General features: G+C 39.0%; 1 protein-coding gene across 3 annotated transcripts in view; it reads left to right on the forward strand.

Annotated features, from left to right (window-relative positions):
• Nucleotides 1–23,455, forward strand: part of CCDC85A (coiled-coil domain containing 85A) — a 154,792-nt gene that overhangs the window by 84,268 nt on the left and 47,069 nt on the right. For 2 of the 3 annotated variants that reach the window (XM_088149586.1, XM_088149590.1), the window contains exon 3: nt 22,292–22,368. In XM_088149586.1, the coding sequence (XP_088005712.1) occupies nt 22,292–22,368 (77 nt within the window). Of the gene's footprint in view, nt 1–6,987; nt 7,041–22,291; nt 22,369–23,455 lie in introns of those variants that run through there. The other variant, XM_088149593.1, reaches the window with a different exon arrangement.

Below are 23,455 nucleotides of genomic sequence, written 5' to 3' on the forward strand. Positions count from 1 at the left end.
ACCAGCAAGTGATCTGCAACTTTAAGAAGTTGAACACAAAGGCGCTCTTCACCAGGTGTTTCAGTGTCACCGAAGAAACATCCTTGACTCTCAAAGAGTTTTGGAAAAAACATTTCAATGTCCTCCACGGCATCAGCCTAATTGACAAAGCCTGGCAAGATGTCACCTGCTGGACCTTAAACTCAGCCTGGAGGAAACTGTGGCCAGAATGTGTCGCTGAACGTGAGTTTGAAGGGTGTGATGCAGAGGTAGTGGAGGAGATTGTGTCCATGGGCAAGAGCATGGGTCTGGTTGTGGATGATGCGGACATAGAGGAGCTTGTTGAGGACCATAAGGAGGAGTTGACCACAGAAGAACTTGCTGAGCTCCAGAGTGAGCAACAGAAAGCACTTGGCGAGGAGCATTCCACTGAGGAAGAGGAGGAGGTGAGCTGTGATGCAATAAAATCCATCATGGAGAAATGGAATGAGTGCCAGGATTTCATTGAGAAGCACCACCCCAACAGAACTGTGACAAGCAGAGTGCTGAATCTTATGAACGATAACGTGTTCTCTCATTTCCGGAGGGTTATGCAGCGCAGGAAAAAACAACTGACTTTAGATAGGTTTTTTCCCAGAACTGAGCCTGCAGCTAAGAGGCAAAAAAGAGAGGAAACCCCTGAAGGAGATCTCCCTGATGTCCTTTTGGAGGGGGACTCTCCCTCCAAACAATAACTGCCTCCCCACCCCATTCTCCCTCTTCATACTGTGCTGTACTGTGCTTTTTTTCCATGTTTTTGTGGTTTAAAAATAAAATGCATATGTTTCAGAACTGTTTAACCTTATGTATTTACGTTGAACCTTATGGGGTAAATTTGCCTCGACTTGCGACCAAATTCGGAGGGCGGATTAGCCGTATTTACATTGAGCCTTATGGGGATATTAGCCTTGTCGTGCGACCAAATTCGGAGAGCGGAACAGATTAACAGTATTTACAGTGAACCTTATGGGAAAATTTACCTCGACTTGCGACCAACTCGACTTGCGATCAGAGTCACGGAACGGATTAAGTTCGTAAGTAGAGGTACCACTGTACTGGCATCTTCCTCTGGACATCATCCCATTTCTTAAAGTCTTCTTTAATTTGTGACCCACTAAACTAAATGTAAGCCATGTACTCATGGATAGACAGGCTGGTGCAATCTAAATATTTTTTTACTACAACTTCCACAGTTTCTAATCATTGGCGGTACTGGTTGGGCTGATGAGAATTAATCCAGAACAAATCCAGGCTGCCTGTTTATGTATGTTTTAACTGTTTTAATTATTTTTGGGATTTTATAAGCCACACAGAGTCTAATGGATGGGTGGCCATAACAAATTTAATAAACTAAGGGTATCGCATTACTTTCCCTTACAATAATACAGTGGGGCAAAAAAGTATTTAGTCAGCCACCAATTGTGCAAGTTCTCCCACTTAAAAAGATGAGAGAGGCCTGTAATTTTCATCATAGGTATACCTCAACTATGAGAGACAAAATGGGGAAAAAAATCCAGAAAATCACACTGTCTGATTTTTAAAGAATTTATTTGCAAATCATGGTGGAAAATAAGTATTTGGTCACCTACAAACAAGCAAGATGTCTGGCTCTCACAGACCTGTAACTACTTCTTTAAGAGGCTCCTCTGTCCTCCACTTGTTACCTGTAGTAATGGCACCTGTTTGACCTTGTTATCAGTATAAAAGACACCTGTCCACAACCTCAAACAGTCACACTCCAAACTCCACTATGGCCAGGACCAAAGAGCTGTTGAAGGACACCAGAAACAAAATTGTAGACCTGCACCAGGCTGGGAAGACTGAATCTGCAATAGGCAAGCAGCTTGGTGTGAAGAAATCAACTGTGGGAGCAATAATTAGAAAATGGAAGACATACAAGACCACTGATAATCTCCCTTGATCTGGGGCTCCACGCAAGATCTCACCCTGTGGGGTCAAAATGATCACAAGAATGGTGAGCAAAAATCCCAGAACCACACGGGGGGACCTAGTGAATGACCTGCAGAGAGCTGGGACCAAAGTAACAAAGGCTACCATCAGTAACACACTACGCCGCCAGGGACTCAAATCCTGCAGTGCCAGACGTGTCCCCCTGCTTAAGCCAGTACATGTCTGGGCCTGTCTGAAGTTTGCTAGAGAGCATTTGGATGATCCAGAAGAGGATTGGGAGAATGTCATATAGTCAGATGAAACCAAAGTAGGACATTTTAGTCTAAACTCAACTCGTTGTGTTTGGAGGAGAGAGAATGCTGAGTTGCATCCAAAGAACACCATACCTACTGTGAAGCATGGGGGTGGAAACATCATGCTTTGGGGCTGTTTTTCTGCAAAGGGACCAGGACGACTGATCCGTGTAAAGGAAAGAATGAATGGGGCCATGTATCGTGAGATTTTGAGTGAACACCTCCTTCCATCAGCAAGGGCATTGAAGATGAAACGTGGCTGGGTCTTTCAGCATGACAATGATCCCAAACACACCGCCCGGGCAACAAAGGAATGGCTTTGTAAGAAGCATTTCAAGGTCCTGGAGTGGCCTAGCCAGTCTCCAGATCTCAACCCCATGGAAAACCTTTGGAGGGAATTGAAAGTCCATGTTGCCCAGCGACAGTCCCAAAACATCACTGCTCTAGAGGAGATCTGCATGGAGGAATGGGACAAAATACCAGCAACAGTGTGTTAACCCTAACCTTGTGAAGACTTACAGAAAATGTTTGACCTCTGTCATTGCCAACAAAGGATATATAACAAAGTATTGAGATGAACTTTTGATATTGACCAAATAGTTATTTTCCACCATGATTTGCAAATAAATTCTTTAAAAATCAGACAATGTAATTTTCTGGATTTTTTTCCCCATTTTGTCTCTCATAGTTGAGGTATACCTATGATGAAAATTACAGGCCTCTCTCATCTTTGTAAGTGGGAGAACTTGCACAATTGGTGGCTGACTAAATACTTTTTTGCCCCACTGTATGAAGCTTCCCTTACTGCCCAGTTGTGTAGCTCCTGGCATAAGCCTTCTTAGTCACAAAATCACAGTATACAGACCGTTAGGCAGAATCTGCATCAGCATTATGCACTGGCTGTAGCAGCAACCCCTGATCAAGAATATTAGTCACCATCTGCAGCTGCTTATCCTATTCCATGGTACAGAGATCCAGTGTGGTGTGGTGGTTAAGTGTTGGACTAGGAACAATGAGATTCAGGTTCTCATCTACGCTCAGCTGTGGAAATTCACTGGGTGACTTTGGGCCAGTCATTTTCTCTCAGCCCAACCTACCTTACAGTCTTGTTGGTGGAAAAATAGGAGGAGAGAGCATGATATATGCCACTCTGAACTTCTGTACAGTTTATACGTCAAATTAAATCAATAAATTTTCTGTATATTTCCCTGTAATATGCGTTGAGAATACTGACAAATGAAAAGCCTTTTGGTTGGAAAATGCAAATTAGGTAATTTGCATTAAAATATGAAGTAAACAAATCTTTCCCCACTTTAAAATAATAAAATGACCAGTCATGAATTTTTCACATTAACACCATTAGTGTTCTAACATTTTAATGTGTAACGCTTGTGAACTAGCTTTTATGTGTACAACAGTATGCAAATGAGAATCCAGCAATAATCAGAGTGTAACTCCTTAAATATTCATAGTTGGATGCATGTAATATTTCTTCTCACCAGGTTCCTCATTACACAACCACCTCAGTTATAGTAGGATGCAAAGAATATTTCTTTTCATCCTCAGCTGAATAATCAGAGGTGCTTGATAATTTAGTCACTGGGGTTCTTTTCTGTCCATGCAGTCATTTAACTTATAGAAACAAAGGGGGAAAGGGGGGTTTCTAATGAATTTTTTAATGTTGTGATGGAATCCAGAAATCATGTATCCTAGTTTATTTAAAATTCTCAGGGTTCTGTTGCAGCTGTCATGATAACTAGCATACGGATTATTTTTTCAAAAGTGCCATATGTGTCTCATCACTTAAGCCTTACAAATGATCCCTCTTGGAATCAACATGTTGGATCTCTTCAGTTAAACTCCTGTTTCGGTTATATATTGTGAACAATTATTTGCATACTTTCTCTCAGATGTAGACACTGTGTCAAGAGCCCACTTCATGTAGCTACTGACGTTTGGAGCAAGCTTGCTATTCTATAAATTCTTGGAGAAGTCACTTTGGAGATTATATACAATAGATTAAAACTGTTATTTTGTGAGGAAAATCTAGGGGAATTAAAATGATTAGAGAATTCTACTGTGGTTTTAAAATCATTTTTCCTTTATGTTAGGTTTCTTAATTGGGAGGGGTGTCACTCATTTATTTAAAGCTGATCAGAATTGCTCAGGCTAAGTAAGAATGCTTTCAAAACTAGCTTCCACTATATTTGGGCAGGCAAACTGGGAGCAAAGGTCAGTGAGTTTTGAGATTGCGGGGAAGCATATATTTCTGAATATATGAGCTGTTTGACTACATTATGGAAGAATATACATATAGTAGGAGCTGGTGGACTTTTCTTCACATTTCTCATTTATGCAGAAGCTGGATGGCCATCTCTCAGAGAGTCTGTAGCCACTTTCTGAATTGCAGCTTTTTTGAGCAAGGGCTCAAGTAGACTAATCTCCAAAGTCTCTTTCAACCTAACATTTCATAATTCTGTGCAAGGAATGAGTTGGACTTGCTTATATATCTCTTAACTTTGTTCCTATCCTAGATGGTAAGTGACCACTTAAGACTGCTCAGTTAAAAAAAAAAAAAATCTCACTGCACTTTTCCTAAGAGATGGTTTTGCAGGTGTCATTTTAGCAGAAGAACCCGTCAGAACCATCCACCTAGCACGGCAAGGATGGTTTCCCACTGGCTGGTGACTTCTGGTGAAACAAATAATAGTATATCTGTATTCCTGCAGTATGTGTAGAAGTGTACATGTTAGTAAAATTTGTAGTTTTTTCCATTATTTTAAGTTTGTAGCCTTTCAGAATAGAAAAGATTATGTTGGGTAGTAACAAAAAAGTTAAAAATAACCACTATACCAGTATTACAGATAAAGTGGTATATTTATTTTTTCCCAAATCCTAACCCCAATGAAATCATTAGTTTTATTCATGAAGGGTTACACAAGTTCATTTATGATTTTATGGGTCATGGTATTGCAAAGTTTGAAAGCCCTGCTTTACAGAGCTTAGGACAACATACAAAATTTCCCCAGTCCCTAAAGGTTAGACTGAGAGGCTGGCTAAGTGGTCGTGCAGTTTTACAATGAGTGAGTAAGCCAAAAATTGCTGGCCAGAAGTAAGAGAGTTTGAGTCTGTTATATCAGTTCATTGGAACTAATATCTACATGAATTTGAATCTGTTTTTAAAAATCCACAAGAAAATACATACACATTTTTCTGTGTTATATCTTGTGACATGTATTTTGGTTTGCAGCTTTTCTAATATGCATATTTTTCCAATCAACTTTCATCTTATAAAACACTTTTGTATGTTGTTTTCACCCAGTGTATACTTTTTTGGTAGTTATATTTTCTAAGAAAATTGCATTATACGTTCATAAAAATGAAAATATTGATAATTATGTTCCCCTTCATTTGTATATTAAGGAAATGTACAAGTATCCATTTATATGTGAACAAATGCATTTCTCCCCATCCCTAAAACAGAAACAGCTAATTGGCCAAAATAGCTTTTATGCTTCTGATATAATTATTCTCCGAGGAGGAATGGGGTTGAAGTGTTCTGCTATGTTAGGTTTCAGGCACAGAACTAAAAAGAGGAGCAGCAGTAACACTTTGTTGTGACTGCTAATTCCTCAAGCTTATAAGAATGTGAATATTTTAGTTGCCAGGTAGTACTTTGGAAATAAGTCTAATTATCTCAGTATGAAAAGAAGCTATTTTGAACTCTGTCTTAATTCATGTGTGACCTAAAGGAAAATAGGGGTGCTTCTGATTAAAATGCCATTGAGCCATATCTAGAATATTTTATTCAACACCCCCCATTAATCCATTTTTTCTGATCCTCTCCCAACAATCAGTCAGCAGCTCTTAACCACTGAACATACTCACTTTTCATTACCTGTTTATTTTAATCCTCCTTTCTAAAGTTGTTTAAACTTCTGCAGCTTGCCTTCTTAAGTGCAGATACTCACTTCAGAATTAATTTGCTATCTTGGTTAAGCTTGTGGGAAATTTGCCTACAGCTCCCATTATAATACAGTATTGTTGATTTCAGTAGTAACAGTTGTAATAGGGCCTGCCTTACCTAATACATCAGAATTCGGCAGCTTACCGGCTCCCTTAAATAAAGCAAGCTGGCTATTGAATGGTACAAATGAAAGAAATAAAGAAAACTCTTCTAGTTTCAAGGTTAGGCAGAGTTGCTGTTCTTCATTTTCTCCTCTAGAAAAAATATGTGCTGCTAGTGTGCACCAAGATAGCCATGAGTCAGTGAGTTTGTTGCTTGGCAACGACTGTGCACTTTTGCCCCTCCTGTTTGCTCCCATAGAATAGGCCCCAAGCCACTCCCTTGGGAAAACTGAGATCCAGGTGGTTGATCAAATTAAAATCTCATTAAAGACTCAGATTTTAAATCTGTAAATGTCTGATTAAAGAATTAATTGATTAAGCATAGTGATGAATCAATAAACGCTTTCAAGCCTGCTTGTTTTTCAGCAAATTACCACAGAATGTTGGCAGGGAGATAAAGCTGGGTTAAATGTAATTGGTCATGTTTCAGTGCAAGCAAGTAACCTTTTAAGGTTTCCCACTGTGCTTCAAAGCTCTCGCACTACGTGAGTGCTCTTCCTCTCCTCTTGTAATAAACTGGGCTGTTTTTCTGCTTTAACTTGGGATAAGCAAGAGGTGCTTTTCTTCCTCGCAAAACCAATCCAAGACATATTGCTACCTGATGCAGAGCAGCCAATTATGTTTCCTTCCAAATCAGGGTGAAGAGCACCCAAGGCCACTCAAATTTGCAACCTGAGACAGAGAATCCCACAGGTGCCTTTTTCCTGCAACAGTAAGTAACAATTTGCTGCCCTTTGATGACATCCCAAATCAACTTCCCAAGCTGATGACCACATTCGTTCTATTGGTATTGCTAGACTTCATTGTATTCTTGAACATGTAACCAAGATATCTCAGCATGTTTCAGGGCACTCAGTACAGCCTTATTTAGGAAAGATGGTAATAATCTGAAGACCCAGCTTTTTCTTCTCCTCTTATCCAGATGGCACCATATATGGCAGATGCTTAGTGGAACCCATATCTCTTTAAACTCACTGGTTCACACTAAGAGGATCTTGTGAATTAATGGCAGAATCAACATGTGAAGGATAAGTGCACATCTAGGGTACGAACACTTTTGCCTCAAAGTCTGGTACGCCTAGGTGAATAAAATCAAGGTGTGCATGAAGCCCAGGAAGCCCTCTCATTCAGCTGACATGCTGGAAGACTTGTACAAGACCAGCTTTCACACATGAACTTTCCAACACATGGCAGAGAGTAGCTACCAGCTCCAGGATTAGTTGCTCTGATGAAGATACTTGTATGACCAGAAAGCTGTGCCTGTCACAATTCTTCATACTCCGTAGAAGGTGCCACATATTCTGGGAAGGCCTAGGCAACTGCTTCCCTGTTGCAAATGTTATTCTCCTTTATGGATACCTCAGATGCCTTATTCTGATGGGGTTCTTGGAGCAAAGCATTGTGGGTAAAGTGGCTTTAGACGAAGCTACCTTACCCACAATGCTTTGTTCCAAGGAATCCCTAGGAAGGCGACTTTTGCTGGGAAAAGAGGATATTGTGGTATGCTGTAGCAGCTTATCTGGACCTCCTTCCTCAGATGGTGGGTATTTATGGGTTCTCCTTGGACCTTGTGCATAAAAAAGAGCCCCTACAAACAATCTTAGTTATATTATTAATTTTGCTAAGAGTTATATATGTTCCACAATTTAAAATGGCAGTCCTGAATTTATGGAACCTTTCTGAAACCATCTTTTATCGATGTGCTGAGTAGGCTAATGCGTATTTCATTTTACCAGTGTAACAGCACTTTGAGATCTTGGACCATTCTCTGATCAAATATGTAAAGAAAACGGTTGGCAGAAAAGGATTCCCCATTCAGTTACAAGTTACTGTATCTTTTTAAAAAAGGGGGGGGAACCCTTTGGAACTAACTTGCCAATTTCTTCTGCAAGAAATAAGCAGGCATGGTGAGATTTTAACAAAGGTGGCATAAGATCAATTTTCATAGTGTTTTTTTCATGTCTAAATGGATTCACCACAGAATGAAAGCAAGTTTAATAAGGAGAAAAGGAAAACAAAAAGTTGAGGAAAAAATCCTGGGTCTGCTTGAATTAAAGGCGTATATGGAAAACCCAGAATCTACTTCAACAAAAATAACAGAGAAGGTTCAGATAAGTTTGTTATTGTTAACTAAAATATAATTTGCAGTATTTGGTCTTGGATTCTATCTTGATTTGTGGCTATGGCTATAAGTCCTTAATCTAGAAAGAATATGAAAATCCTAGAAATTTTTCAGTGTGACATTTCTTTCCAGAAACATAGCAACATAACAAACACTGGAAAGTTAATAATGTTATTCCATAATATTGTTTGGGGTTTTTTTACATTTAAATTTGTGTTATTTAATAACTGAAGTGTTAGAATGGGTCTTGGAAAATCCTAGTTCAAATCCTGTTTAGTAATGAAACTGAACAGATTAGGTTAGTTATTGACTCAGCCTAGCATACCTCACAGGTTAGGGTTAAGCTCTGCAAAGGTAAAATAGAGGGATCAGAAAAAAAATTATAGTCACTGGAGGAAATTGAGATGTAACAACAATAAAGACTTTTAACTGACGTTTGCCACAGGCATCACTATTTAGAGAATGTAGTTCCTAATGAATTTACTGCCTTTTTTTTTTAGTTTGATCCTTCTGTTCCTGACTTTCCAAGTGCCTGAAAGAGTAAAGAGGAGATAAAAGCAACAGTATTTATTCCCCCTCCTCCCTAGTATCCCTGTGAAACTACTAAGAAAGCGATCTTGAAACTCATATCTTTTTCTTCTTTTCTTTATATCCAATTGAGACACTTGATGTTTGAGATGGTGTCTAGATGCAGTAATGGATAAAATGAGTCATAATAAAGCTAGAATTAAGCCAGACAAAGTAGAGACGTGGTTCGTGGATGGCTCATCTTGACCTATTTTGGAGGGAGATTGTACTTCCTCTAAGTTCAAGTTCATCACTGGAGCTATATTCTTGAATCCTGCATTATCACAGAAGTTTCAGGTGGGCTCAATGCTGTAATTATTATTTTATTTATTAGATTTAATAGCTAATAGCTTCCCACTCCAGTGGACTCTGGGCAGTTTACAAAATCTAATTAATGATTAAAACAATTAAAAATATGAAACAAGACAGCCTGGACTAAAAACAACCATTAAAACCAAGTATGACAGCCCCCTCCTTTCCAACACATTAACCCCAGGCCTGGGACCAAAGCCAGGTTTTAAAGCTTTTCAGAACCCCAGGAGAGAGGCACTGTCTGTATCTTTTGAGGGGGTGCAATTCTGGAGGGTGGGGGCTGCAACAGAGAAGGCATGGTTCCTATGTCCCATATTCACAGTAATAGAATGGACCTGGAGTGCACCCACTTTGCCCAAACATACTGGGCGGGCAGAAACAATGGGAGAAAGGTGGTCCCTTGGGTAACCAAGTCCTATGCCATGAAGGGCTTTAAAGGTAACAACCAGCCCCTTGAATTGTACCCAGAAGCCAACTGGCAGTCAGTGCAGCTCGCATAGCAGTGGTGACATATGGGCATAACAAAGAGTTCCTATTACTACTCACATTGCTGCATTTTGAACCACCAGTAGCATCCTTTACCGGTTTAGGCTGGTATACCTACTACATTATCTGAATAGACAGTATCTGTAACTAATTATCTGGCAACCTTCTTGATTTTGGAATTTTCATTTCTAAAATGACCTGAGGTAAACAACAGAACTGTTAACAGGGTTTGGCAAATGTAGTCATATTATGCCAGCAGTTTGTGATCTTCACTGTCTGCCAGTCCATTTCTGTCAGTCCCATTGAATGAATATAAATTATTCCCCTGCCATTGCCTCCAATTGAAGAGGAATACAAAAAGAAACAAACCAACAACAACGAAATCTTCTAGGAGGAGTTTGAGACCCAGATGTGCCTCTTCTGACACTTCTACATAACTGGCATTAGCCTGATATGGCATAGGTTTAAATCAGTGATTCTCAACCTTTTTGAAGCTGCTGCCCCCCCCAAGGAGCGGAAAATTTTTCAACGCCACCCTTTGGGGAGGCGGGGGGGGAGTTACTGAATTATAAAAGGCAAAAATTTTAAGTAATTTTTTTCAGTAGACTTACCAAATTTGTTCGATTTAACTCGATACTTTTGCCCTGGAAGGTAATTGCATTCCTTTTATTAAAATTAAAATGACTAATGCAAAAAAAATGAAGCGAATGAAGAAACACGGGTCAAATCAAACATTCATATTGAAAGGACGCTCAACGCACGCACTGCGATTAATTGCACGGGAAGACAGCTGACGCATGCGCTGTGCTGGTTGGGATCGGAGAAGAATCGTAGTGTCGAGTTCTTCAAGGTCATCCTACCTAGAATACAAATTCGTCTCACCATTCTTAGAAGTGCATGAGGGCAGCCGTCGCGTAAGTTCATTTTATTGCTGATACAAATGGTGTAAACTGGATAATCGATTTAATAAATTTTTTGGGGAGTTTTAAAATTAAGTTCGAATGCCAAAACATGCTCATCGTCCCTCTACCGCCCAAAACATGCCCACCACCCCCCTACCGCCCAAAACAAGTTCATTGCCCCTCAGCATCCTCCCACCGCCCCCCGGGGGGCGGTACCGCCCCCGTTGAGAGCCAGTGGTTTAAATTATGATGTCAGAGACCTTCTAAACAAGATTTTGTATTACTTTGCCCATAATTTGCGCACACTCTCTCTCTCTTCTACCTACCTACCTGCCTACCAGTGTTTTTCTTTTGATCTGTTTAATTTATATTTAATTTATGTACATTTTGTAGTTTTAGATAGTGTAGTTTTATTCTCCATTGCTGCAAATCCAGAAAACAGATTGTTAATGGGAAATAGAAAAATATGGTAATAAATAAATATAAATAATTTTCTTTTGGCGTTTTCTACTTGAATCTTCATTATACCATCTCTTCTCTAAGTCTGAATTCTTTTTTTAAAAAATCTGTTTTTTACTTTGTCGGTAAGATTGCAGTATTGATTTTGAAATGTTATCTAACTGGAACTGTCTTCTTTTGTACATTCAAATTGTAACTTTTAATATGCAGAGTTCTCGTCAGCGGAAAAAAAAACAGGTGGGGAAACTAACATAGGATGAAATTGTGGCATGTATGGATTATAGATATTTATGTTTTATTTTATGCCCACAGGGATAGTAAGAAGCATATGCAGTATTTATATTAAACAAAAAAAAAATCCCCTCTCATCCATATGGTGGTATATGTCTTCCTCAGTCTCGGTCTTCTACCAAAGGCCTGGGAGCTTGAGGGTTCTATGCAGAATCTTAACTGTTCCTAGCATTGCAGTCTTCTTGACAGAGAGCTCTGATGTTGTTCCTGGGACCTGTTGGAGCCACTTTCCCAGCTTAGGAGTCACAGTCCTGAGTGCTTCTACCACCACTGGAACCACTTTGGCCTTTACTTTCCACATCCTCTCTATTTCCTCCTTCAGGCCCTGGTATTACTCCAGCTTCTCATACTCCTTCTTCCTGATGTTGCTGTCACTTGGCACCACTACATCTATCACCACCACTGTCTTCTGGTCCTTGTTTACTACCACAATGTCTGCCTGTCCATCTGTATCTGGAAGTCCCACAGGAGCTTAGCCCTGTTATTTTCCATGACCTTCTGTGGAATCTGACTTGAGAGAAGCAAGTTGGAAAATTTGGAAAACACCAGGCATGGTATCATGGCTGAATTTTTCTCCCCATTGATCACATTAGTACCATGTGGCTGGATAGGGGAGCTGTTTGCTTTATGCTGTTTCCTTTACACCCCAGCATAAAGCACCGTGGGAAATGAAATAATGTTTTCCATGTGGTGTTATCAAGTGCTGGTCAAAGTGGTACCACAGGGATATTCATCTAAAAGCGAGTGTAAAGTGGAGCTGTTGGCTGATTTCTAAAAAGAACTGCATTAGCTAACAGAATAATACTTGAGGTAAAGGGAGAAGATGTAGTTCTACTTGTAATTTGGCTAGCAAAGAATAAAGCTTACAAGTGCTAAAGCTTTATTTAGTGGTGATTGCAGCTACATATTTGGCACTGAGTTCTAGTGGATTAACTACCACATAGACAAAAATTCTACATTTGGTTTGATAGAGAAATAAACAAATCAAATAGCTATGGATTTATAATTACAGATGAGAAAGAGATTGGTTATGACATGGGAAAAGCTAAAATGGGATGTGCATGAATTTTTTAAAAATATGATTATATGAGAAAATACTTGAGTCTAATTCATCACTGGTTAGTGCACTGAAAATGTTTCATTACCTGATATGAACGTGTATATTTTCATTTACACAGGAACATCTACCTCATATAATCATATACTGTAACTGCGTATTCTGTTTTTAACCCAGCTATTTGAAGAATTTTTTTTTTACTGTGGAAACAGAAAATATCAGTGTATCATATGTTTTGGCAATGACTATAAATTGATAATATCAGTTGATAGCTAATGGCTAGCCACATAAACACATAAAAATATATGCTCCCACATGCACTACTATTCACTTCAGTGGTATATTTCATTGAAGGAAAGACATGCAATAGATAAACTGTTTTTCCTGCCCCACTTTAGGTTGGAAGCTCCTCAGGGCATATAATAGTTGGTAATACTCAGTTCTGGGGGAAAGAAAAACCTTTGACTTTCAATATAAAATTTCAAAAATAGCAAAATTACTGTAATTAAGATGGAGGGACTGATCCATTGCAGAAATACAAGAGGATGCTAGACTGACAAGAAAAGGCCATCCAAGTTGGGAATGGCAGGTAGTGTTTGTTTCTATCTCATACATGTACTAGAATTCAGTGTTTTTCCTTTTTTACCCACAGAGTGTCCCATTCAGTCTCTGGATTAAATGTAGTTGTCAGGTTCTCCTAGACTAGGAGTTTGAGAGTTTGCGAGCCTCAAGTGTAAAACTCCAACTATCTCTGTACAGTATACTGGATACCAAGTTCAAACCTGGCAATCTTACAGGCTTTGAGCTGTTTGTTTTTCAGTAGGGATAGTTGGTGATACCTCTGTTATTGTAAATGTAGAGGAGCACAGAGATGATTTTGGAGAAGATAAATGGCAACCACTAGTAAAACATAAATTTAGCCCAGAAAAATAGGACAGGGTGAGAAAGAAACTTAAGATTGTCCCTTTGGCATAAGAAGGAGGGAAAGGGAAATGTTGTCAAGCTTTCAAGATTCTGTTATTATAATGTATATCAATAAAGTTGAGTTTTAGGATTTCTTATGATGTTGGTTTCCTGAACTGGCCTACCTAGAAGGCAGTAATGAGCTAGTTTTGTCTTGAGCCCCCTGGCATCTGGCCAAGCTCCATCTAGGTTTCACATCACTCACATCTCTTTCTAATGTGGAGCTCTCTCCATCAACAAGGAGGGAGTGTCCATCTCATCCTGAGGACCAACAGTACACACCATCTCAGCTTTTTTGTCTGTTACTCTCCTCTGCCTAGAAGATTCCTTGGTAAAAGTGCAGCCTTCTGTATTCATCCTCAAAAGTAAAAAAAAATCAGTGGGATAGTGATCCCTAAAGAGAAGTATAGAAGCTGGTAATTATGAACAGCACATATAATGGAGTGTTTTGTTTTGTTTTGTTTTGTTTTGTTTTGTTTTTAGGAAAAAAATGTAGGGGCACTTGAGAGAGAAGAGGTGGGATAAATAAGTACCTTCTGCAAATTGTCATTAAGGAAAAAAAAGGGAGGGGAGGCAGAAGAGGTGGTTGATTTTGCTAATAGCCCTGACCCAATACTTGAATCAGAAGTTACAGGTAAGGATTCGTGGACATAACTTTTGATAATGAAAACTCATTCATGTGAACAAAACCAGGACTTTAAACTGTAGGATTCAAGGCATATACATATATACATACAAGGTATACACATATACGTAAAACACATTGAAGGTTCAAACCTTACAGATCCTGTTCGCATCGTGCTGAGAGCTGCTCATTTCGTGGCAGGAAGAGCACTTCATCCTGGGTTTCATTTCCTAACCATGCTAGAGCAGTGAGTTGGACAGTGTTGGGCTTCAGGTTTTAGTGACTGTGAAGATGCCAGCCACAGTTGCTGGTGAAACATCAGGAAATCTGTTACATATATAACTCTGTGTGTGTGTGTGTGTGTGTGTGTGTGTGTGTGTGTGTAATTTTTCCATATTATTATATGGAAATTTGGTGTCTAGATCATGGACACTAAACCGTGAAGCCTAATACTGCTCAACAGATACTGGCTGTGAAGGCCTATACCAGTATATTGACCATTCATCACCAAGATTTTTTTAAGTAAAAAAATTATTTGTTAAGGGATAGTGGAGAATATTTTCTGAAGGAAAGGCTGATGCTGTACAATAAGCTACAAATTTAATGAGACACCCCTGCCCCCACAAAATTGTAGAAACGCAAAATGCAGCTGTCCGTGGAGCAGAAGTTATGATAGAAAGCAAGGATAATCTGTAGTCCGTGATTTGTTTTGATTAATTGTATATTATTAAGTTAATCTGAGTTTATATCTATGCTGCAGTAAAAATACTGTCCTTGAGTCCAACTCCCTTCTCTATGCAGATATCCAAATTAAAACCTCCCCAATAAATTGTCCATCTTCTGTGAGAACATATCCAATGAAGGAGAGCCACTAAAATGACATTGGCAGGGAGGGAGCTTATCTGGAGTAATTACATAGTATTAGTGACTGAGTGGGGATCTCCTTTTTTATCAACTTTTTAAATATAGTTATATATAAAAGCTACATGGTCATTGACACTTTAAATGGTGGGCTATACTTCCCTCAAGACCTAGCTATAGTCCCTGCATTAGTTCCTGTCAAACTCCATGGATGCATTTGCTAAGATAGATAAAGAGCTGTGATCTGTGGATTTAGCAACAGTAACTTACGCTTGTAGAAAAATGAGTAAGTAGAGTTCTTCATGACCATAGAATTCATGAAAGGCTATTTAAATATCCAACAGCAGTGGGGGAGCTGAAGTTGGTTTTCAAATACGATACGTAGATGCTATGAGGTAAAGGCTTAATTTTTTTTCCTTTTTCTTTAATTTTCATCACTTCTGTATTCTTTCTATATCTTTAACTCTTTTGTTCTCTACTTTTCTTTTTGATTATTAGTTCTTATTTGCTTTTACCTGTATGCTTTTTATAACTTAATAAAGTTTTTATTTAAAAAAAAGAGGTAGAGGTTTATTCTTTAGTTCCAGCCAAAAGATGTTAAAATCCTTGTATCTTAAGCAAAAAAGAGGTGGCTGATGAAATTTTTGACCTTATTTGACCTCAGAGTAATGGATTACTTTATTCTTTATGTGGACAATATGGATTCACAAATTTTACTTGCCAGTTGTAGATTCTGATACCTGCATTTGTTGCTTGAAGACTCAAAGCACATTGATTAAACTCTAAGCCCTGAGTTCAGTAGCAGACCACATGATTTGACTTCATGTGTTATTTTCAATAAGGCCAGGAAAGAACTGCCAGATGCCTGTGCCTACTCTTCTCATAGGAAGAGTTGATTTAGGATAGTAGAACACCATATTTACCCTTAGGTGCAATAAGAATAGCCTAAGAAAGTGGATCTTTGTTGCTGAGAAAATAATGAGACATGTGGATGTAATGTCATTTTGATGTCCGTATATTCTTCTGTCTCAAGCATTTCAGTCCATGCTCTTTTTGTATCAATACATTGGTCAAGGTTGATCAAGATGATAGACCATACTAGTGATTAAATATAGCTGGGATATAGAGGGAATGGAATCTGGATTCTGATGTGGCTGCACTGAAGGGGGTGGTGAGGAACAACAAAGTATCAGTGAAAGATGAAGCAGTCAAGGAAGTGCTTACCAGAAAAGAAACAGCTCATGCATTTGTCTTGGCAGATTACTTCTTTTTTCTTTTTCTTTCTTTCTTTTTTTGACACTCTAAAGCCTGTCATTTCTTGGGCATGAGAGGCTATCCCTAAAGACTTGGAAAGCCACAAGTATATTGAAGAGGCTTTACTTTACCTGTATTTGTGGTTTCAAACAAGCAACTGAAGCATTTCTCTCTTATATTCTTGTCTACCTTTGGATAATGCAGAGAAGGAGGGAGGGAGAAAGGAGGAGGAACTTAGTGCTTTTGGGGTTTGGTTAATGTCAGACAAAACTATGGACTCTAATAATTATTGAAAGTTAGGGGTTAGATCTTAATTAAACAATAGTAAGAAAAGTACAAGACATACTGTACTTTCTGATAACATAATATTTGTAATCAGTAGATTCAGGACATATACTACGTTGTATCTCACACCACACATAATTAACCTGAGGAATTTACTGTAACAAAATTAGGTGGTAATAGTTCACACACATGATTTAAATAAAAATGATCAAACAGATTCATAGCAGATTTGCAAAGCCATGATAGCCAGAAGGAACATCAGTGCACAGAGGGAATAGACTTTTGCTATCGTTTGTTGGAGGTAAATGCAAAGAGAAGACCTTCAGTTAGATGTTCTGCTTGTAAGCTTTGAGTCTCATCTAGTTGGCTCTTCTTGGAAACAGAATTATAGATGAAAAGACTTATGTCTGATTCAACCAAGCATTCTTAATGGTTTTGCCTACACTAGGACATCTCATTCTGCCTGAGAGGAGTTATAGGTGCATCCAAGAAGGGGGTGGGGTGGGATCAAAATACATGTATAACAGCTACAAGACTGAGAGACTGCCTCTCCCTGATTATATCTGCCCGTCCCATCAGATCTGGTAGAGAAGGCATGCTGCAGGTCCCATCTACTAGGGAACTACACTTGGCAAGTCCCAGGAGATGAGCCCTCTGTACTGTGGTCCCCACCCTATGGAACATTCTCACCCCTGAAGTGAGGTTAGCTCCATCCCTGTTAATATTCCAGAAGTTCCTCAAGACCTGGCTATGCCATCAAGCCTGGGGGTTGAGAGGACCGGTGAAATTTTAAGATGGCTCCATTACTATGGCTAATATTCATTCTCCCTTGTGCCTTTGGTTTTTTATATTTTAATAATGACTGGTTTTATATATTTATTTTTTAAAATTAATTGTCGTATGCCACCCAGAGTCACTTTTACGCCACTATATAAATTTGATAATTATAGTCTTTTAAAAATTTATATTTATTTATTTATTTATAACATTATAATAATGCCATCAAAGGCTTTGACAAGTTTGCTAACGCAAAGGAAGGAGTGAATTGCCCATGCTTTCTGAGTGTATAACTAAACTGGGATTTGAACAAAAATATCCTAAACATAAGGATGGTATCCTATTCAGAAATGGGGAAAATCTGTGGAAGATAGTAGGTCTGTTTACCTCTCTTAATGCAGTTTCTCAGCCTTAGCTTCTTGTTTATAAGACAGAAGCAGTGACCGCATCAATCCACAGAAAATTCTTAAGAGGCAAAATGAAACTGAAATAAATAGCAATTTGTGAAGTAACACTTATTGAAAGCTGCTGATGCTTCCACTTTTCTATAGCTTATCGTCTGCTGGCTGGGGGGGCGTTTCCAATACATTAGATCCATAAAATGGCACCAATACAAGGGCCTGCTGAAACTCAGAACTGATCTTGATTGCGGGAATTCAAAGTACACAGTGGGTGGGCCCAAAGACAAGAATTGCTGTAATGAAACTTTGCAGCCAGTGTATGCTAATTTTCAAATCATCATAAGATCACCCATCACTTACTGTGACAACTCTTGCATAGCAAAGCACCTAAAGGCTTGGATCACTTCTCCCCCTTCTGTCTCACAGTCCTATTTTTAGTCTGCTTTGCACATTGTATATTAATCACTTCTGTCAAACCACAATGGATTGCTACCTTGATCATCCACAATTCACATTCACTCCCAGTGTGTGAGCCTATTTAAATCTCCAACAAATTTTGGAATGGAAGGAAATGAAGCCTCATCCATCACTGTTACTTCTTATTCTGTAGGTTGCCTAGGAGATGAGGTGATGTTGGTCTAGCTATCTCAGCAGCAGAAGCAAAGTTACTTAAGGTTGAGCTCATAGCTTTCTGTCCACATGAGTGCTTTTTAAACACAGCAGTTGCTGTCTTGGTTGAGAGGAAAATTTCTGTAACATTACTGAATATATGGACCTGGGCTGTAGTAAGGCTGTGTTTCCATTGAGTGATATATCTTGTGTATCATAGTTGTTTTAAAATGGTTACAACTTGATTTTTCCTATACTGTAGATTTTGAGTGTTCTCTCCTGTTTCTTTTTTTGGGTGAGGCTTTTGAAGTGTCAGCTAATTCTTCAATTAGAATAGAGGAGTGCAATCACCCATGGTCTGACAGCAGAGGGAAGAGTTCAGTGCAGACCCCAGTGCCTCTTGAGAAGGATGATGTGGCACTGCATCACTATTTCCTTTCTTCCAAACCCGTCTTTTCTACTTCTGCTGCTTCTCTCTGCCTTCCTAACTTTCCTCAACAACTCCTAGGCCATTTTGTCCTCCTCTGGGTCTCTGCTGTGGTGGCTTCTTTTGACATTGACAACATGCCCCATCCATTTTTACCACTAAGACTGGAGGAGTGGAAGGAATGGGGGAGTGCATCTACAATGGCATTGAAATCTAGGATAGAAGGAGAAGGAGAATACATATATTTGATGATGATAATGATAATAAGTGCCTTAGGTGCAATCTGAAAACATCTGGAGCACCACTTGAGCACCATTGGCATTGACAAAATCACCATCCGTCAATTGCAAAAGGCAGCTTTACTTGGAACAGCTTACATCCTGTGATGATACCTTTAACACCATCAAGCAACAACATCTGCCTATCACAGGTCCTTGAGATAGACTTGATAGTTGGATAAAAATTCCAAATCCAGTCTAAACATCTGGCTGACTATGCGACTATTGTTGTAATTATTATTATTATTATTATTATTATTATTATTATTATTATTTTGGAAAACTCCAAGAGAAGGAAGACCAACTTGAATGTAGCTTGTATTGATTACAAGAAGGCATTTGACTCCCTGCAACATGACTGGATAATCAAGTGCCTAGAAATAATAGGAGTCAGTAGAAACATCAGAAGCAAAGATCAATGGCACAATGGAAGACACAGTTGCTGGTCAATGATGATAGGCTGGGAGAGGTTAACATTGAGAGGAATTTTTCAAGAAGACTCACTATCACCACTACTGTTTGTCATTGCATTGATTCCTCTGTCAACAGTGCTGAATAAGTCAGGCCATGGCTATCACACATCAAAAACATCTGCCAGGCTATCCCACCTCCTTTACATGGACAATCTGAAGCTGTATGGAAAAACACCATCTGAAATGGAATTGCTGTTCAACACTGTCCAAATATACAGCCAAGATATTGCAATGGAGTTTGGACTGGACAAATGTGCCACCCTGACAATCAACAGGGGAAAAATAGTGAAAACCGAAGGATTCAAGATGCCTAATGGAAATAACATCAAGAGTCTGGATGAAGAAGATCACTACATATATCTGGGCATCCTTCAAGCTGACAACATTAAGTACACTGAAGTCAGGAATAAGGTTAGTAGAGTGAAGAAGATATTAAAGTCCAAACTCAGTGGTGGAAGTACCATCAAGGTGATTAACACCTGGACAATTCCAATCATTAGTTATACAGCTGGAATAGTGGAATAGACTCAGACAGAACTAGAAGCCCTGGATAGGAAGACCAGAAGAATAATGACAAGGAATCATGCCCTTCATCCATGCAGCAATGTTGACAGACTCTACTTACCAAGGACCATAGGTTGGCATGAATGTTGCAAGTACACCACACAACTGAAGAAGAAAAAAAGGCATTAGAAGAATATCTGAAGGACAGTGAAGAAGATGCACTGAAGCTAGTGCACCATGAAGGCTTACTGAATACTGAGGAGACCAAATTGGACTACAGGAAAGATCAGATGAAGAATAGAAAAGAGACATGGCAAGGCAAAGTATTACATGGGCAGTACACACACACACACACACACACACACACACACACACTAGCAGACAAAGCAGATAAGAAGACCTGGCAATGGATAAGAGAGGAAAGTTGAAGAAAGAGACAGAGGGGCTAATTTTGGCTGCACAAGACCAAGCCTTAAGGACAAATGCATCACAAAGCCAGAATTGAGAAGACAGCAACAGACAGTAAATGCTGCCTCTGCAAAGAAGCTGAAGAAACAGTGGACCACCTATTTAGCTGATGCAAGAAGATTGCACAGAGTGACTACAAACAATGGCATGATAAAGTAGCAACAATGGTGCATTGACAAAATCACTATCAGTCAATTGCAAAAGGCAGCTTTACTTGGAACAGTTTACATCCTGCAATGATACCTTTAACACCATCAAATAACATATGCCTATCACAGGTCCTTGGGATGGACTCAGTAGGTGGACAAAAATGCCAAATCCAATCTAAACATCTGGCTGACTGTGCGACCACCAATAATAATATAGTTTATTAAACTTGTATGCCACCTGACTCAACAACTCTGGGTGGTTCACAACAATCAACTTAATAATAATAAAACAATAAAAATCAATACAAGATAGAAGATTAAGTTAAAAGATGGCAGATGAAGTGAGGGGTCTCCCTGTCCCTCACCAAAGGCCTGGGTGAAGAGCCAGGTCTTCACAGCTCTTCTAAAGTACAGCAGAGTGGGGGCCATCCAAATCTCAAGCAGGGGGGAACCTCATTCCGGAGGGCAGGTGCTGCTACAGAGAATGCTTGGGTCTTTCCGGGGTCCTGATAAATGACATTGTTTAATCGAAGGAACCCAGAGCACACCAACCTCGAATCAGCCAGGCTGTGGGAGACAGGTGGTACCTCAAGTAACCAAATAAAAGGAGAAAAGTAAAAGTTGGTTCCAGCATTCTTTTTCCTCCATCTCCTATTCACTATAACCTAAAGAAGCCTCTGGGAAAGGGTGAATGAAAGAGTGTGGGTGTCAGCTTGGGGCAAATACCACCTCCTTGCTTTTTATGTCCTATGCAGAGGTGCTGGAGTCAAGAAGAAAGATATGTAAATGAAAATAAAATTGAAAAACCCAAATTGTACATAGAAGACAAATGTAAGGAATAACACTTCCTGGATCCACTAGATGGTTCCTTCTCCACCTATTAGTTAGGCCATAAACATTCAGCTTCCATAAAAAGAAAGGGAAAAATATCTCCTTCATGGGTGTATATGGGTTTGTGAAGGAGATTCATTTTATACATATATATGCTTTGTATCATATAGATGGAAGTGGAAAAATTACTTTGAAGGAAATAAATTTATACAGAAGGGGAGAATCAAGTAAATAGTATTTATTAATTTAATGTAAGTTAAAAATTAATTTATATTTATTAATTAGTTAATGTTCTTGTCCTGGCCTGATTTCCTTTATGGAGTGTAGACATCAATCTTCAAGGTAAAGAAGTCTAAGTTGTGCACTTTTGAGTTAAAATAAGAGGACAGCAAGGTGGAAGCAATTATTAAAAAAAACAGTGAACTTTCCATTTAAATCTCCACAACATTTAGAAAGTTTTGTGTAATTTCTGCAGAGTCCAAGACAATGCAGCATAACTAATGAACTCCCCAACAGAGCACATAACAAATTGGGCTGCTCAGCTGTTTTGAGTAGTCAACATTTTTTCAAGAGGAAGCCAAATATTCATCCAACTCTGTTCTATATTATCAATCTGAGTATTTAGACATTTGAAAAATTAAAAAGTTTGTGGATACATCTCATTCCCCCATGTAGTCCATAAAAAAGAGAACACTTTTACCATATATTTTAGAGACTAGTTTTTGCAAAAAAAAAGAGAGAGCACCAGAAATCTGTTCGTGAGTAATTCTGGCCTTGAGTTTGCCAAAGCAGACTTCTTTGTGTAATACAAGTCCTTTTCTTTTGTCTTTTTAATTTTAGAATCAACCTTGTCCTATGTTAGGCAGCTGGAAGCAAGAGTAAGACAGCTGGAGGAGGAAAATCGCATGCTGCCCCAGGTGGGTGATTTCTGTTGCTAGGCATACTAGTTTGTAGCTGAGGTCTGGAGATAGAAGATTAATACAGATTTATGCCAGGGAATATGCCTGATAGAGGAGGTTATGTGTATCTGAATGCTTTTTATACCTTTCATGTGAGATGGGAAGTTGAAGTGTTACCATACTTACTGTCAGTGTCAGCATCCTAAGTGTTGTCTGGAACAAGGGCCTCAAATTCTTAATGGAGCAAGCAATTAGTCAGATAAGGAGTCCTGGACAAAACTATGTAGCTGAAACGGAATAGGTCATGATGCAGAGACAGTAACTAGGGCATCTCTGTCACAGGCATTCTGTGATTTGTGGATTCATTATCTGCCCCTTGGAACTATGAAATACCTTTATTTCATAGCCGTTGAGGAAGAGAAATCAGTCAGTTAGGGAGATAGACCTGCTTAGTTGTGAGATGATTAATGAAGGTTATTTTATTTTGCAGTCTAGTTGCCCTAGAACATGTTTCTGTTACAAGCATTTTTGAATTGTATGTAGTTGAAACCCTACAATGCAATTCTAGCTTATGCAAGGAAGAATTGTACCTGAAGACTATAATACTAAGGTATATACTGTGTGACAGTTTTCAGCCTTGTCATTTCAGTTAGGGTCCAAATCCTTGAGAAGTAATTTAGCAATCATAAAGAAAAACAACAAGAATATTATGAGGTGCAGCATCCTTCCAGTCTCTAGTTTGTGGACTTAGGATACTGCTTTCTACTCTCAGATATATCCATACCGCCAAGAAAACACATTCATAGCTCAAGAAGCATAAACTCTGTCAAACTCTGATCTGTATGCTTACTTAATACGGAAAATCAACTATGGTGATTTAGTGGCTGTACTATTCTGCTCAGAGTTCTCTTTGATCTTGCCTTCATGAGAGTGAAAAAAGAGCAGGAGTAGCTACATGGAAATTGTGTGTGTGTCTGTGTGTGTGTATAGACAACAGTTTCCTGTGGGTGTCTTTATTGAACACTTAATCGCTGTTGTTGGTCTCTAATTTACTTGAGGCAGGGAGTAAGAACTATATGGGGGAGTTAAGCAATTAAAGCTCTTG

The sequence above is a fragment of the Python bivittatus genome, unplaced genomic scaffold (genome assembly GCF_059951505.1).
Source record: "Python bivittatus isolate LINGU-HERP-01145 unplaced genomic scaffold, Pbiv_v1 ctg000020_np1212, whole genome shotgun sequence".
Classification (NCBI taxonomy): Eukaryota; Metazoa; Chordata; class Lepidosauria; order Squamata; family Pythonidae; genus Python; species Python bivittatus.